The 17,757-nt window shown below is 41.1% G+C and overlaps 2 protein-coding genes across 2 annotated transcripts; one reads left to right on the top strand and one right to left on the bottom strand.

Annotated features, from left to right (window-relative positions):
• Positions 1-421: 421 nt before the first annotated feature.
• Positions 422-3,433, bottom strand: LOC120057435 (E3 ubiquitin-protein ligase rififylin-like). Its single transcript, XM_039006057.1, has 6 exons — positions 3,263-3,433; positions 2,305-2,442; positions 1,704-1,955; positions 1,109-1,319; positions 843-872; positions 422-603 (listed from the first exon to the last, which is right to left on the bottom strand). Exons 1-6 carry the CDS (start codon positions 3,431-3,433, stop codon positions 422-424), a joined length of 984 nt encoding a protein of 327 aa, XP_038861985.1.
• A 5,159-nt stretch (positions 3,434-8,592) lies between these two features.
• Positions 8,593-13,940, top strand: LOC120056492 (replication factor C subunit 2-like). The gene is made up of 11 exons (XM_039004666.1): positions 8,593-8,718; positions 9,400-9,469; positions 9,574-9,615; positions 9,764-9,870; positions 10,023-10,124; positions 10,224-10,324; positions 10,560-10,717; positions 10,974-11,039; positions 11,153-11,233; positions 13,179-13,292; positions 13,475-13,940. The coding sequence occupies exons 1-11, from the start codon at positions 8,609-8,611 to the stop codon at positions 13,583-13,585; spliced, it is 1,062 nt and encodes a 353-aa protein (XP_038860594.1). The 5' UTR covers positions 8,593-8,608; the 3' UTR covers positions 13,586-13,940.
• The last annotated feature ends 3,817 nt before the right edge of the window (positions 13,941-17,757 follow it).

Genomic DNA, 17,757 nt, shown 5'->3' with positions numbered 1-17,757 from the left:
GAGGTTTTCCAAATTTTGGTCTCTTACATTACCGCCGCTTATTCGCATTGTCAAAATGGGGCCCTGAGTGTTGTTCACCATTGGTCAAATAGCACCATTCTGGGCACTCTCTCTGTTTTGCTATTGATATGAACAACAGAGTAAAACTATTTGAATAACAAAGTTATTGTACTGAAATCTTGAGTTCTTGTAAGACGCTGAAAGATCAGAAACAATAGGTTCAGGTGGAGTAGAAAAACTGAGAAATCAGAAAAGTGGAGTCAGGTTATTTTTCTGGAACACCAGTATGAAGAAGACTGTTTGAATGATGAGTGAGAGTGTGCATTATATAGTGTATTCTTGTAAGCTATGCTATCACTGAGCAGTGGTGGCAGCAATGCCATTTTGTCCATTGTGTCGTGTCCCTCCCTGTGGCAATGCATCAGGACCTGAAGACATGCACCGCCCGTACCACGTACTGCCTACAGATGGGGCACTCGCTCATGCGTTTGCTGCACTTGCTGCAGGTGACCATGTGGCCGCACTCCAGCAGAACACAGTCAATGGGTGAGTCCATGCAGATCCGACAGAGGTTCTCCTCCTGGCTCTTGGGAGCCGCAGGGTCTATGGTACAACGACAGGGGAAAGAGGAGAGAAGAGAGGTCTCTATTTAGTGTATTCTAAATAACTACTTGGGTCATCTTTCATTGTTTCATATTTGGCAGGTTGCCCATAAAAGGATACATTTAAGCAGTGGGAACAAATATTTCCATTTGGATCAGTAGATGATTTAGGTGATCTTCAAGTGCTTCTCAAAATGCTTTTGATCATGCTTCTCTTGTCTTTAGAACTTGATACAATACCCTTACCTTCTTTACTTGTTGTATTTGAAACTGGAAAAAAGAAACAAAGAATTGAACTGATATCAATATATATATATAAATTTTTTAACAGGCTAAATTCCACACCAGTCATCCTCAGATGTAATATATGCCATTTAGCAGACACAGTGAGTGCATACATTTTCATATATGTGACCCCAGCGAAAATCGCAACCACTTCCCTGGGATTGCTAGCGCCACGCTATTACCAACTTAGCCTCACAGGACCACACACTGGAAATGCTCACCTTGGTTCTGGAGGTCCTTCTGGTTGTTGTAGAGGCGGGTGACCCTCTCCATCAGCTCCCACTTCTCGCAGCAGCCCTTGTAGTTGACAAAGTTGCGGGCCAAGATCTCCTTCAGCTGGCGCACACTCAGGCCCTCGATGTCCTCAACGCAGCTCAGGTCAGACAGAGAGGCCCTGCGGCCGGGGATCAGGGTCTCCTTGTTGTCGGATGACTGCAGCAACAGGACAACCATGGAGATGGGTAAAAATAATAATGTATATTTTGTCTGGTCTGTTTTTTTTGGTCTGGCCAGTATGTATTTTGTCTCGTCTTTGGGTTTGTCAACAACAGTGGTTTGCTAAACAAAAAACAACAACCTTTTTGAATTGTATTTTGTCTGGTCTACGTTTATTTTGTCTGGTCTTTGAGTCTGTCTCTGCTGCTGTCTGACATTGATTATCCCCTTGGTGGTAATAGGTATCCATTTATCTAACAGCTACTGATTAATCAATCCCAAAACCTTGAACTTAGCAGTTACCTCTTCACCTTCGTCCTCCTCTTCTTCATCCTCCTCCTCCTCCTCCTCATCAGATATCTGCTCTGACTCTGACTCTGCCTCGGGGGCTGATTGTTCTGGCTGCTCTGGGCTCAATGTGTCGGGGCTGATAGGGCCCTGTGTCTGGGGAGGGGATGGTGTGCCTGGGGAAGGGACGTTGTTGTGAGCCCTGGGCTGGGAGGACACGGTCTCACTGCTGGTGCTGGTGCTAGGGGTCTGCTGGCCCAAGACCAGCTCAACCAGCTCCTCCTTTTCCCGACACGTCTGGGTGGGCACCTCATGCAGGTGGAGGTAGTCGCGCAGCTCCCGCACCTAGTTTTTGGGGTTATTTATAACACTATTTAGATATTCCCTATTCGTCTGTGTAATTACAAAAAAAATCGCTCAACTCCATTACTACTCACTTATAATGCAGTTACTAAACATCATGTCATCTTGACAGCTTAATAAAATGTCTAACTAATGTAATTAGTGTTATTACACAGATATACGAATAACAGAATGAAAAGTGTTATTGCTTTAGCTTTCACTTGACTTAGCTACAGTATATATAGTTAGACATGTATCTTAACCTAATGCATTTGTCCATGTTTATTTGCCATCAATTGTAAAAATAAAAAAAATAAAAAATATTTTTTTTTTTAAAAGAGCAGCGGCACACCTTGAGCCGCATCAACTGGGCACGGTCGAATAGGGTTCCGTGAAAGTGCTGACATGTGTGGCAGAGGCGCGGGCGTGGCGGCTCCAGCTGCACCGAGCAGTGGCCGCAGAAGTTCTTCTTGCAGTCCACGCAGACATGCTGGGGTAGTGAGAGAGGAGGACATGACACAGTGAGGGTGAAACTCTTACCAAGGAATGAACGGTCACAGTAAGGGGTGTGAAAGAATAACAGTGCGTGTGGAATGCGCAGGCTACCTGAGCTCTAGACTAGAACCTTATTGATGAGTAGTTGAGAAGTTGAATCAAGTATGATAGCCATACTGTAAAAAAAACTTAAACAACTTTTCTCACAGAAATAACTGTAACCTCTGGCCAACAGCTGTTGGCACATTTATAGAAAAGATTATAAGATCTTACTTCCATGTAAACTGGTGATGCACGTACAGTAATAACTTATATAAAATGCAATTAAAAAGTTGCTGTTTACTTTGCAGGTGAGATTGTGTGTGGCAACTGGCAGGCAAACATGTCAGGAGGACAAGGCCTGTTGGAGGAGAAATAAATTACCTACATTTGCTAGTGATTTAAACAGCCTTCTCAAAAATATAGTCAATATTCTAGAGGTGTAGCCTACTGTATTGGATTTTCCAGAACATGAGTATCTCTGTGTTGTAAGACTGACTAGTACAAGGACAGTTACTGTCAGCTACTGATTAATTACTTACTGACATAATGAATCTAAGAATTGTAGTGAATCATATAAGTCTAAATTCTAGTAACTCTGTTGACAATCAAATCTGTTACATTGGAATCTGTAGCAGCTCATCTGTATCAAATCCTCTTGGGTCTATGCTGTTCCAGACTTTCAAGTCACACTCTGTTACCCAAATTTCAGATGAGAGCTGGCCAGCCAGCCCTCCTTTACAATATTTATCAAGGTATTACCAAGTTCCTCTTACCTTCCTAGCGATGGTGTCGAATTGGCCTCCGCAGGCCTTGCACATATGTTCGGGAGAGGTCAAGGATTGGCTGTAGCCCAAGTTTGTGTAGGCCTGGCGCCAGGAGCTGACGTTTTCTTCCACTGTGGCGGTGGGTTCTAAGCAAAACCAGCTACAACAGGATGTCCACATGCTCCTGCCTGTTCACACAAAATACATACACAGGAAATTACATCACTTTCTCATGGAAAGACTTGCACATGGAATTAGAATCTTAATTCTAGTTCTATGGACTTACATCACAAAGGTGCATAGAAGAACAGAGTTGCCTAGTAAGGAAATGTAATTGCAGAATAGTGAAGCATGGCTTTCAGATGAATTGTATAGATATTAGTGATGGGGGGGGCGAATCGAAACAGTTACATATCGGGATATTATTTTTGACAATATATTGTATCGTATTGACAATATCGCAATATTATTTTTTCACTAGTTGGCTGTACCTGACCCAAAACTCCAGTACTTTTCCTTCATAGCTTGTTCTCTTTAAATAGGGAGCCAATTTGTTTTCAGCACCTTTATTTCCCTGACTGATCAAAGCTAATTTTCTCATAGCTCTCCCTTGTCCCTCGGCAGCAGACATATAGTGAGCAATATGTTTGGATCATCGAAACGCAATAAAATCACAGTATCGAATCGCAATACATATAGAATAGCGAGAATCGCAAAACATATCGTATCGGCACCTAAGTATTGTGATAATATCGTATTGCGAGTTCCCTGGCAATTCCCAGCCCTTGTAGATACAGTTGAAGTCGGAAGTTTACATACACCTTAGCCAAATACATTTAAACTCAGTTTTTCACAATTCCTGACATTTAAACCAAGTAAAAATTCCCTGTCTTAGGTCAGTTAGGATCACCACTTATTTTAAGAATGTGAAATGTCAGAATAATAGTAGAGTGATTTATTTCAGCTTTTATTTCTTTCATCACATTCCCAGTGGGTCAGAAGTTAACATACACTCAATTAGTATTTGGCAGCATTGCCTTTAAATTGTTTAACTTGGGTCAAACGTTTCAGGTAGCCTTCCACAAGCTTCCCACAATAAGTTGGGTGAATTTTGGCCCATTACTCCTAACAGAGCTGGTGTAACTGAGTCAGGTTTGTAGGCCTCCTTGCTCGCACACGCTTTTTCAGTTCTGCCCACAAATTTTCTATAGGATTGAGGTCAGGGCTTTGTGATGGCCACTCCAATACCTTGACTTTGTTGTCCTTAAGCTATTTTGCCACAACTTTTCTTGCAAGTATGCTTGGGGTCATTGTCCATTTGGAAAACCCATTTGCGACCAAGCTTTAACTTCCTGACTGATGTCTTGAGATGTTACTTCAATATATTCAAATAATTTTCCTTCCTCACGATTCCATCTATTTTGTGAAGTGCACCAGTCCCTCCTGCAGCAAAGCACCCCCACAACATGATGCTGCCACCCCCGTGCTTCACAGTTGGGATGGTGTTCTTCGGCTTGCAAGCCTCCCCCTTTTTCCTCCAAACATAACAATGGTCATTATGGCCAAACAGTTCTATTTTTGTGTCATCAGACCAGAGGACATTTCTCCAAAAAGTACAATCTTTGTCCCCATGTGCAGTTGCAAACCGTAGTCTGGCTTTTTTTATGGCGGTTTTGGAGCAGTGGCTTCTTCCTTGCTGAGCAGCCTTTCAGGTTATGTTGATATAGGACTCGTTTTACTGTGGATATAGATAATTTTGTACCTGTTTCCTCCAGAATCTTCACAAGCTCCTTTGCTGTTGTTCTGGGATTGATTTGCACTTTTCACACCAAAGTACGTTCATCTCTAGGAGACAGAACGCATCTCCTTCCTGAGCGGTATGACGGCTGCGTGGTCCCATGGTGTTTATAGTTGCGTACTATTGTTTGTACAGATGAACGTTGTACCTTCAGGCATTTGGAAATTGCTCCCAAGGATGAACCAGACTTGTGGAGGTCTACAATTTTTTTTCTGAGGTCTTTGCTGATTTCTTTTGATTTTCCCATGATGTCAAGCAAAGAGGCACTGAGTTTGAAGGTAGGCCTTGAAATACATTCACAGGTACACCTCCAATTGACTCAAATTATGTCAATTAGCCTATAAGAAGCTTCTAAAGCCATGACATCATTTTCTGGAATTTTCCAAGCTGTTTAAAGGCACAGTCAACTTAGTGAATGTAAACTTCTGACCCATTGGAATTGTGATACAGTGAATTATAAGTGAAATAATCTGTCTATAAACAATTGTTGGAAATATTACTTGTGTCATGCACAAAGTAGATGTCCTAACCGACTTGCCAAAACTATAGCTTGTTAACAAGAAATTTGTGGAGTGGTTGAAAAACAAGTTAATGACTCCAACCTAAGTGTATGTAAACTTCCGACTTCAACTGTATGCATGTAATGAAATCCTGAATCACCTGAAAGTTTTTGGGGAACAAGCAACATTGAAAGGGCAATATTTCATTCTCTAAAGAAGTAATACACTGAGTATATCAAACATAAGGAACACCTTCCTAATATTGAGTTGCCCCCCCCCCCCCCCTTTTGCCCTCAGAACAGCCTGAATGCATTGGGGCATAGACTCTAAAAGGTGTTGAAAGCGTTCCACAGGGATGACTCCAATGCTTCCCACAGTAAAGTTGGCTGGATATTCTTTGGGTGGTGGACCATTCTTGATACACACATGAAACTGTTGAGCTTGAAAAACCCAGCAGCATTGCAGTTCTTAAACCGGTGCGCCTGGCACCTCCTACCATACCCTGTTCCAAGGCACTTAAATATTTTGTCCTGCCCATTCACCCTCTGAATGGCACACATACACAATCCCTGTCTCAACTGTCTCAAGGATTAAAAATCCTTCTTTAACCTGTCTCCCCCCTTCATCTACACGGATTGAAGTGGATTTAACAAGTGACATCAATAGGGATCATAGCTTTCATCTGGATTCACCTGCTCAGTCTATGTCATGGAAAGAGCAGGTGTTCTTAATGTTTTGTACACTCAGTGTATAATCAACTAACTAAACCCAAGATATTAAAGACTTTGTATTACATTCCTATTGTTGCAATAAACTTCCTCCGATTCTATAAGTAGTGTGCAAGGGAATGATTGTAATCAAATAGGACAGATCCAATTTGGGTGGCAGGTAGCCTAGTGGTTAGAGCGTTGGACTAGTAACTGAAAGGTTGCAAGTTTGAATCCCCGAGCTAACAATGTAAAACAAATCTGCCCCTGAACAAGGCAGTTAACCCACTGTTCCTAGGCCGTAATTGAAAATAAGAATTAGTTCTTAACTGACTTGCCTAGTTAAATAAAGGTAAAAGAAACCTTCCACCATCATTTCAGAATTCACTGGAAACCTCACAATTTCAACACAACTCTTAGTTACATTCAGAGCCGTTTCCATAATGGACTTTAATTTTCTCCTACGCTCTAACTGAAACACAGTAGGCGCAAATGGGAACAAACATATGATCAGATCTGTGCCCAACTGAGTTCAGGAACAATGAGAGTGCTGTGTGTCATTGTTCTCAGAGCTAGAATTATGTAGGAAAATGACAGATACTCTCTCTCTGTTGTGTGAGAGGAGAGTGAATGCTGACAAGTCAATGTTATACTGTATGTAGGCTGCTGTTCAACATCTATGGTAGCCTACTACAGTAGGCCTATGTTGTTGTCATATTCAAATAGATTTGGTCCAGTTTTCCTCTATCATGGATGTTACTCTTTCTCTTGTGTTAATGAAATTGAATCCCTCTTCCTGGATTTTATTTACATCCCTAACTACCTGTACTTGTGATTTCAATGCTGACAGGTGATGCACCTGCAGTTTGTTTCTGTCATAGGACCAAGCTGCTTGCTAACTGAACTGTAACAATGTATCAACTCTGTGGCTCTCTAATAGAAACATGTCGACAAGTTTATTTTGTGAATATTCTTACCCGTCGACAGGTACGCAGCCTACCAACTGTGATTGGTCACAGAAAATTGTACTGTGGCCTATTTAGAAAAGTCTACGAGAAATGCTGGAACCAAGGGACTTTTCGGTAACAGAGAGCTCCAGAAAGAACCAGACACAACAAACCCTCCCAAGCTCTGCCTCTCATCGCCTGTCTCGCAAGACACACACGCCGTCTTTGAAATTGCCCCCATCAAGTCTACAGCATTGGTCTTCAGCGCACCAATAAAAAAGTACCTGTGAATAACAAACTGTCAAGTGCTTACGAATTGTTAAATTGTGATCTCTGATTGTGGAATGGTGGATCAGGGCATAAATAATAAATACATTAAATTGATATTTTTTTTGCTAAAAATAAATTAATGGTTTGAACACTAATTATGTTAAGGAAATTAATGCGTAATTAGGCTACTTTGCATTGAAATGTTCATAGCCTAGATTAATCTAATGATTAGGCTAATACAGGGGGTCATTCTGACTGTTTTCTATACAGGTGCCTACCGGTGTCTGGTGCACACGGCATCTTATTGAGAGAAGCTCAAATTAAATATTATAAAAACACAGCAATGAATGACTGTATGTCTTGTCTAGGCCAACAGCGGGTGCTTGGTGTAATACAATCGATACTAATTGCTGTTTTAATTAGCCCACAACGTGCCTCTGTGGTGGTCACGCCTAGAATAACTTGGACAGTGCATGGGATGGGCACATTGCAAAATGCAAATCAAACCATCATCAGTTGATTTTTGGATTCCAAAAGAATGGATAAATAAATCAAGGCATGCACAATACAGAGATATTTAGCCTACATTAAACTATCCCTGTGATTGACGCAAGGGCGTGTGATCGAATGGCCTTGATGCTGCATGATGTTTCATTCCACCCACCCATTTCGAATGGGATATCCCAGATCCTTGCCAAGAGGATAGGAAAAAATTAAGGATGGCATCTTCGAACAATAAAGGGGGTATGCCTCCATTTTGTAATTATTTGACATCATGCAACTACTAACTGAGATTTGGACATAAGCTACCTCACTCTAATTTCTTAGACCCGCCGGCTTGTCTGATCACACTGATGCGCAAGCGACCTTACCTGGGTGACCCGGAGCAAATCCTCTTTGTAACGGCCATCTCGGATTGCTGAATCAATCACACACATGCAAGGTCTCAAAGCCAGGATTTTGTCGTAAGCATAAACTTGGTCCACTGTGTTGTTCAATGTCTGGCCATACAACCAACTGCCTGGTATGAAAATCTACTATTGGAAGACTGTTCGCATCTTCAAGGAAATGACGTCAGTTTAGCGCCAGCTGTTTGGTTCCTGTCTTGGCGGGAATTTTGTGCACCCGAAAACATGGACGTGGCGATGAATGAGGTAGATTCTGAGCAAATTCAAACAGAAGTTCAACCGAAGAAAGATGAGGCCCCTGCGAAGTTGTCTAGTAGTGGATATGAGCTGCCATGGTAAGGTTTACTAGCTAGATTAGTTGGCTAATTGCAGTATTTTTGTATTTCTTAGCGGACTGAAATCGCTCATCACAGCTAGTAGTGCTAATGGCTAATTTAGCTAGCTAACGTTAGCTAGCCACCACAAGCATGAGTACAGATGCTAGCATTGTACTTAACTATGCAAGGCATACTATTAGCTATGAAAACAAACCCATTCTGCATGCCTCTCAAAAAGTAAGTAGATAGCTTGCTATGTAATGTTATGTCAAATATAACGTACTGGTAACTAGCTATGTTTTAAGCATCTCATAGAGCAACAGCTAGCTAGCTAACTACTAGTGCAAATTATAGCAATAATAATTTGGTGTGTGCTAATTTGTTCTGTTTTGCACATGTACACGTGTGTTTTATACACATACGTGAATTGGAAATTTGTGTTTTTATTGCATATCCCAAACCTCCCTGACACCCTCGCGGAGAGTGCGGTCACAGCCCGGGCTTGCTAAAGGGCACAATGACAGATTGTCACCTTGTCGTCTCGGTGATTTGAAAGGGCAACCTTTCAGTACTGGCCCAACGATCCAACCACTAAGCTACCTGCCGCCCATATCTACCATCCATATATATCAATATATTATGTGAATCACTATGAATTGCTTGTTGCTGATAGTTATGCATGTTCTGAATATCTCACAGGGTTGAAAAATACAGACCCTTGAAGTTGAATGAAATAGTAGGCAACGAGGAGACTGTTAGTAGATTGGAGGTAAAGTATCCTCAATATTTTGTTACAATAGTTTGACAGTTTCAATACATTTGATGCTAAATAATAGCTACCTGTATGAATTCTTGTTCCATTCTTTCTTACAGGTGTTTGCCAGAGAGGGAAATGTGCCGAACATCATTATTGCAGTGAGTGACTGAAATTATTCATTCTTAAATCATAACTATTTGATATTACATACAGAGATGTTGGTGCAGCAAGTTAATAGTAATAGTATGCAAGTTATGCCATCTTTCATATGCCATCTCTTTTTAAACACAAGTATCAATATTATAGGGTCCCCCCGGTACAGGAAAGACCACCAGTATTCTGTGTTTGGCGCGAGCTCTTCTAGGCCCAGCCATGAAAGATGCTGTCCTGGAACTGAATGCCTCCAATGACAGGTGAGTAAGTGAAGTCTACCATGAAAAATGTCACACTGGAACACTTAAGTGCACAACCTGTGAGTCCAGGAGCTGCATTTTGAGTTAAAATCACGTTGTGTTTCTTTAGAAAGTGAAGCCTACACTAACACATTGTCATCCATCTTCCTCAGGGGCATCGATGTAGTTCGAAACAAGATCAAGATGTTTGCCCAGCAGAAAGTCACCCTCCCTAAAGGGAGACACAAGATCATCATCCTGGATGAGGCTGACAGGTAAGTCAACTGAGGGTCACGACATCTAAGCTGACAGCTGATCTAGTGTACCTGTACCTATAACGGCTGTGTCTGTAACGGCTGTGCTTCTGCCACCAGTATGACAGACGGAGCCCAGCAGGCCTTGAGGAGGACCATGGAGATATACTCTAAAACCACACGCTTCGCTCTGGCATGCAACGCCTCCGACAAGATCATCGGTGACTGTCCTAACTTTTTTTTTTGCAAATATTTAACATTTCTGCATTGTTGGTTAAGGACTTGTAAGTAAGCATTTCACAGTAAGGTGACAAATAACATTTGATTTAACAGTTCAACACTGATGCTGTCGTATTGAATAGAGACCCTAGTGTAAGCGACAGTCACATTACAAAACCAACCTGGCTTTTCACTGTTGTGATGGTCTTCCATGTTGCTGTGCCCCCTCCTCCACAGAGCCCATCCAGTCACGTTGTGCAGTCCTGCGCTACACCAAGCTGAGGGACGAGCAGATCATGATGCGTCTGCTGGAGGTGGTGGAGAGGGAGAACCTGGTCACCAGCAACGACGGCCTGGAGGCCATCATCTTCACCGCCCAGGGAGACATGAGACAGGTGGGGAAAAGGGCCAACTGTCCTCAACCTCCATGTTGGCACTAAGGGTTCCATGAGAATAGCATTCTTGTTACCATTGACTAGATTGGGAATGTCTTAGGCGGTATGGGTGTAAACATGGCACCCTTTAAAAATCTGAAGTTTGTTGAACAATGTATATCCATGGCTCCTCATAGTGCCTTGTACTTTTGGGCCTAGTTTGGCTGAGACGTGTAAAACTATATCATAACTTAAGCTGTCTTTTTTGCATCATCAGGCACTGAATAACCTACAGTCCACAAATTCTGGGTTTGGCTACATTAACAGTGAGAATGTGTTCAAGGTACAGTTCTGTTACCAAACCTGTCTTTTTCAGTCATTTTAGAATGCAAAGTTGACAAAATGCCTAGCTCTGTTTGAAGGAAAGAAAAGTAAAGAATTGTTTGTTTTTCTCAGGTGTGTGATGAGCCACACCCCCTGTTGGTGAAAAGCATGCTCGAACACTGTGTCAATGCAAACATTGATGAGGCTTACAAGGTATTGCAATCCACATTCAATAACAGTAGACATAAATATAATCATATGGCTCTCAATGAATAATCCTTATTTCTGTAGCCTTTAAGCATGGTTCTTGAAGTGACCAATAACTGATTAGAATATAGTATGATCATATATATACACATACACAGTACCAGTCAAAAGTTTGAACAACTACTCACTCAAGGGGTTTTCTTTATTTTTACTATTTTCTACATTGTGGAATAATAGTGAAGACAGATAACACATGGAATCAATCATGTAACCAAAAAACTGTTAAACAAATCAAAATAGATTTTATATTCTTCAAAGTAGCCAAACCTTGACGGCTTTGCACACTCTTGGCATTCTCTCAACCAGCTTCACCTGGAATGCTTTTCCAACAGTCTTGAAGGCGTTCCCACTTGTTGGCTGCTTTTCCTTCACTCTGCGGTCCAACTCATCCCAAACCATCTCAATTGGGTTGAGGTCGGGAAATTGTGGAGGCCAGGTCATCTGATGCAGCATTCTATCACTCTCCTTCTTGGTCAAATAGCCCTTACACAGCCTGGAGGTGTGTGTTGGGTCATTGTCCTGTTGAAAAACAAATGATAGTCCCACTAAGCGCAAACCAGATGGGATGGCGTATCGCTGCAGAATGCTGTGGTAGCCATGCTGGTTAAGTGTGCCTTGAATTCTAAATGAGAGAAAAAAATACAAAAATCACCAGCAAGGCACCTCCATGTAATACGGTGGGAAATTTGGGCTGCAATCGGAGGTGCAGTTAACGCTAAGGAACTTATCCTCTGCAGCAGAGGTAACTCTGGTTCTTCATTTCCTGTGGCGGTCTTCATAAGAGCCAGGTTCATCATAGCGCTTGATGGTTTTTGCTATTTAGTTTTTTTTAATTTTCATTTAGAATTTGAAGCACGCTTAACCAGCACGGCCCGACCACTTTTTTTTTGGTTACATGATTCCATGTGTTATTTCATAGTTTTGACGTCTTAACTATTCTACAATGTAAAAAATAAAGAAAAACCCTTGAATGAGTCCAAACTTGACTGGTACCGTGTACACTACCGTTCAAAAGCTTGGGGTCACTTAGAAAAGTCCTTGTGCTTTTCTTAAAAATAAAAAAATGTCCATTAAAATAACATCAAATTGATCAGAAATACAGTGTTAGATATTGTTAATGTTGTAAATGACTATTGTAGCTGGACACGGCTGATTAAAAAAATATATAATACCTACAGAGGCCCATTTATCAGCAACCATCACTCCTGTGTTCCAATGGCACGTTGTTAGCTAATCCAAGTTTATAATTTAAAAGGCTAATTGATCATTAGAAAACCCTTTTGCAATTATGTTAGCACAGCTGAAAACTGTTGCTCTGAATAAAGAAGCAATAAAACTGGCCTTCTTTAGACTTGTTGAGTATCTGGAGCATCAGCATTTGTGGGTTCGATTACAGGCTCAAAATGGCCAGAAACAAAGAACTGAAACTCGTCAGTCTATTCTTGTTCTGAGAATTGAAGGCTATTCCATGCGAGAAATTGCCAAGAAACTGAAGATCTCGTACAACGCTGTGTACTACTCCCATCACAGAACAGCGCAAACTGGCTTTAACCAGAATAGAAAGAGTGGGAGGCCCCGGTGCACAACTGAGCAAGAGGACAAGTACATTAGTGTCTAGTTTGAGAAACAGATGCCTCACAAGTCCTCAACTGGCAGTTTCATTAAATAATACCCGCAAAACACCAGTCTCATCGTCAACAGTGAAGAGGCGACTCCGGGATGCTGGCCTTTTAATGGACAAAAAAGTGGTTTTCTTTCAAAAACAAGGACATTTCTAAGTGACCCCAAACTTTTGTGTGTGTGATATATATTAGTCACACTTTATTTGGATAGTCACCTATAGATTTACAGATGGTCAAAATAATCTGTTGATATGCAATTGCTTGTTTAGATTATTGAGCAGCTGTGGGCCCTGGGTTACTCCCCTGAGGACATCATCGGTAACATCTTCAGAGTGTGTAAGACTTTCCAGATGCCGGAGTATCTCAAGCTGGAGTTCATAAAGGTAAGAGACATAAAACAAGTCTGCAGTTGTATATTGTTATGTCTCTGATTATGTCAGATCCTTTCCTGTGTTCTTTGTTTCTGAGAGGATTTAGTTGGGTGAAACAGAATGGCTGAAAAGTGCCAAAATGTAAGCCATATCACCTCTTAATTTCGCTCCCTTTCTACTGTCCCTTTTCTCAGGAGATAGGCTACACTCACATGAAGGTGGCGGAGGGCGTGAACTCCCTGCTGCAGATGGCAGGCCTCCTGGGTCGACTGTGTAGCAAGACGGCCACCCCGGATACCAGCTAACACCCCACCCATGCTGCCACCCATCTCAGCACTGTCTCTCCTCCGACCTGTCTGTCTCTCCAGGGTTGTGTTCATTAGAGGAAACAAAACACTTAAACGAAAAATGTAAATTTGTGTTTCGTAGATTGTCCTTCCCTGTTTGGCTGGTTTCTTCTGTTTCGTTCATAATGTACACGACTTTGCTTCAACGCTGACTAAGAGTCCTGGGGAGTTTTCTGTTTAAACATTTCTGGATGAAATACATTTTGTATTTTATACAAGTTAATGTAAATACTATTGTAAGTCACTTCTGTAATAATTGTGTGTTTGTAATTATGACTTATAGAACATTGGTATATAAAGAGGTTGTAAACTTAAGTTTTGAATTAAGGATTTATTATTACAGACTGACATACGTTATCTCTATTTTAACTGTTTCTGAGCTCTTTTATTCATTTTGTACCACTAGATGGTGACAGTTACTATGTAACACTCCAACAATCAAAAGTACTGTACATGGTTCCCCTACATTTTTAGACTCAAGGGAATTTATTATGAAGTAGTAACACTGTTTGGGCGTTTACCCTTATGGCATTGCTCTGGTATAGCACATTGAAATTTGTATCACCTAGCATTTATCCAAGCATCTCAACAAAGATCGTAAGAAAAATCCATTCCCATAGTCTACTCGTTGAGCATGTAGTTTCCATATCATGCCGTTTTGTTCACATAAACTGGTTCATCTGTGACGAGTAAAAGTAAATTCGTAGTTAATTACATTTACATTTGAGCAATCATTTAGCACAGTGTTTCCCAACTCCAGTCCTTGAGTATCTCCAACAGTACACATTTTTGTTGTTGCCCCAGCCAAAAACACTTGATATAAAAAGTAGAATCATGTGTGCTTGTCTGGGGCCACAACAAATATATGTACTTTTGGGGGTACTGGAGGACCGGAGTTTGGAAATGCGGATTTAGCCGACGATCTTACCCAAAGTGACTTACAATTAGTGCATTCATCCTACGTTCATGGCAAAAGTGTTCTCTTTGTTATAAAGCACTATGGTGACTTACCGTCCCCTGACCCCATTTTCATTTCCTCCAGGAATTCAGAGTTCTCGTAATCTGATCCATCTGTTAGTGAGGTGTGGGGAGAATAATCTTAGTTAAATATCAAATGTAAGAAATTGACTCCAAGTTCAAAACTAAACTTTTCCAAAAACAATCTTCATAAATATGACTTATTTCAAAGGATGGATAGGCCTAGATTTACTCCTTTTAAAGTGCTTACCAGAGTCACGGCTGATTGTATCACTAGATGGAAAAACATTCTCATATGAACATTGATCATCATCTAGAAAGAAAGAAGACATGTTTTAATCAAATTACATTTCTCTCAAATTATACTGTGACAATCAAATGGGTGTGTTAGTCACATGCACAGGGTCGCAGATGTAATTGCAGGGAACAGTGACATTTTTATGCTCAGCTCCAACAATGTAGGTCAAAGAGAAGTGAGTGGCAACTACTAATTGGATATCACGGAATTGGGCAGAAAACAGTGAGTGAAACAAAAATAAAATACTAAGAATAGAAAAAGATCACAAGGCGGCATATATATATTTATATATATATAAATATACGGAGTGTACAAAACATTAAGAAAATTTTCTAACTATTGAGTTGCAGCCCCTTTTGCCCTCAGAACAGCCTAAATTCATCATGGCATGGACTCTACAAGATGTAGAAAGCATTCCACAGGGATGCTGGCCCACGCTGACTCCAATGCTTGCCACAGTTGTGTCATTTGTGCTGGATGTCCTTTGGGTGGTGGACCATTTTTTGATACACAAGAAAATGTTGAGCGTGAAAAACCAAGCAGTGTTGCAGTTCTTGACACAAACCGGTGCGCCTTGCATGTCCATGTCTCAATTGTGTCAAGGCTTAAAAATCCTTCTTCACTGATTGAAGTGGATTTAACAGGTGACATCAATAAGGGATCATAGCTTTCACCTGGTCAGTCTGTCATGGATAAAGCAGGTGTCCTTAATGTTTTGTATGCGCAGTGTATATATACATATTTTCAACAAGTTTGCTGCAGTTAAGTGGCGAAGTATGTAAACAAGGATACCTGTCCATAGAGTGATGAGTGAGCAACAAGGATAAATATCCTTTGGGGGGTGGGGGGGAAGAAGCTATTGGCCAGTCTGTCAGTTTTTGCCCTGATGCTCCTATGCTGTGCTCTGAGCACATCAGAGCGCATACAAAGAAGTTATCGAGGATGTGTTAGTCCAGTGTAGGTAGACCGCCATGTATTGTTGCCTGTACCTTTTGATGTGGTTTTTACTGAAGCTTGACATTACTTTTAACTGCAGCAGACTACATTATCTGAGAGGATATCACCTGACCCACCCACTTGCCTCCCCTCCTTTAGGTGTTACATGTTCTTTCCATTAGCCTTACAATAAATGGTTCTAATGATCAAAATGCATAAATGGTGGGCCGCCCATCTTTCTTTTCATTATGTTTTGGATTCATAAAAAGGCCCAGGGAGTGGGCGAGGGGTAGGGGGTTGTTTATTTGTTTCTTTTGAGTGTTTTTTTCCCCTCATTCCATCTGGTTCCATCTGATAAAACCATAGGCATACAAATTGTATTCATGTCATTGGATAAATCATACTTACCAGTTTCAGAATGTCTGGTCTCTACATTTGTACTCTCATCAACATTCTGGTACACTAACACTGGGATTGGATCACTGTAAACAATATTATTCACAGAAAAAAATACAGATTAATTGTAAGTAGACTATAACGTTTTACATAGAAATCAAAACATTAGCAGATAGATACTTACACATATGTTGGTTCAAAGTTTCCCATCGGAGCTAAAATGACACAATTGAAAAGTCAGTTAGTGCTGAGGAATTTGGTAGTGTGAATTAGCCTATTGATAGTGTTTCCACACTAACCACGTTTCCATCCACAGTTTTTATGAGATGTAAAGTCATAATGTATATACAAAAAAATCACGACAGCTGTGATGGAAACAGGAAGTTTCAGTACAATTTTATGAATGCCAACAGATCATTGAGATCTTGTGTTGGTAAAATGCAATACGCGAGAAATGGTGGTGGAAACACTTTTATGCGCAAATATTGATATAACAACCATCATATCGAGGTAAACTTGGAGTCACGAGACGATATGGTGTGTGGTCCTCTTTACTACTGTGGAAAGCTTCACTACCACTTAAAAAATTATAATTATGGAGTTGGTCCCCCTTTTCTGCTATAACAGCCTCCACTCTTCTGGGAAGGCTTTCCATTAGATGTTGGAACATTGCTGCAGAGACTTGCTTCCAATCAGCCACAAGAGCATTAGTGAGGTCAGGCACTGATGTTGGGCAATTAGACCTGGCTCGCAGTCTGCCTTCTAATTGATCCCAAAGGTGTTCGATGGAGTTGAGGTCAGGGCTCTGTGCAGGCCAGTCAAGCTCTTCCACACCGATCTCGACAAACCATTTCTGTATGGACCTCGCTTTGTGCATGCGGGCATTGTCATGCTGAAACAGTAAAGGGTCTTCCCCAAACTGTTGCCACAGAGTTGGAAGCACAGAATCATATAGAATGTCATTGTATGCTGTAGTGTTAAGATGTCCCTTCATTGGAACTAAGGGGCCTAGCCCGAACCATGAAACACAGCCCCAGACCATTATTCCTCCTCCACCAAACTTTACAGTCGACATTATGCATTGGGTCAGGAAATATTATCCTGGCATCCGCCAAACCCTGACTTGTCAGTTGGACTGCAAGATGGTGAAGCGTGATTCATCACTCCAGAGAACGCGTTTCCACTCCTCCAGAGTCCAATGTCGGCGAGCTGAGCTCTTCAGTAAAGCCATTCTACTGCCAATTTTTGTCTATTGAGATTGCATGGCTGTGTCTCCATTTTATACACCTGTCAGCAACGGGTGTGGCTGAAATAGGTAATCGACTAATTTTATCGGGTGTCCACACACTTTTGTATATATATACAGTACCAGTCAAAAGTTTGGACACCTACTCATGCAAGGGTTTTTCATTATTTTTACTATTTTCTACATTGTAGAATAATAGTGAAGACATCAAAACTATGAAATAACACATATGGAATCATGTAGTAACCAAAAAAGGGTTAAACAAATCAAAATATA

Source organism: Salvelinus namaycush, chromosome 12 (genome assembly GCF_016432855.1).
Source record: "Salvelinus namaycush isolate Seneca chromosome 12, SaNama_1.0, whole genome shotgun sequence".
NCBI lineage: Eukaryota > Metazoa > Chordata > Actinopteri > Salmoniformes > Salmonidae > Salvelinus > Salvelinus namaycush.
This window is presented reverse-complemented; position numbering and strand designations above follow the sequence as displayed.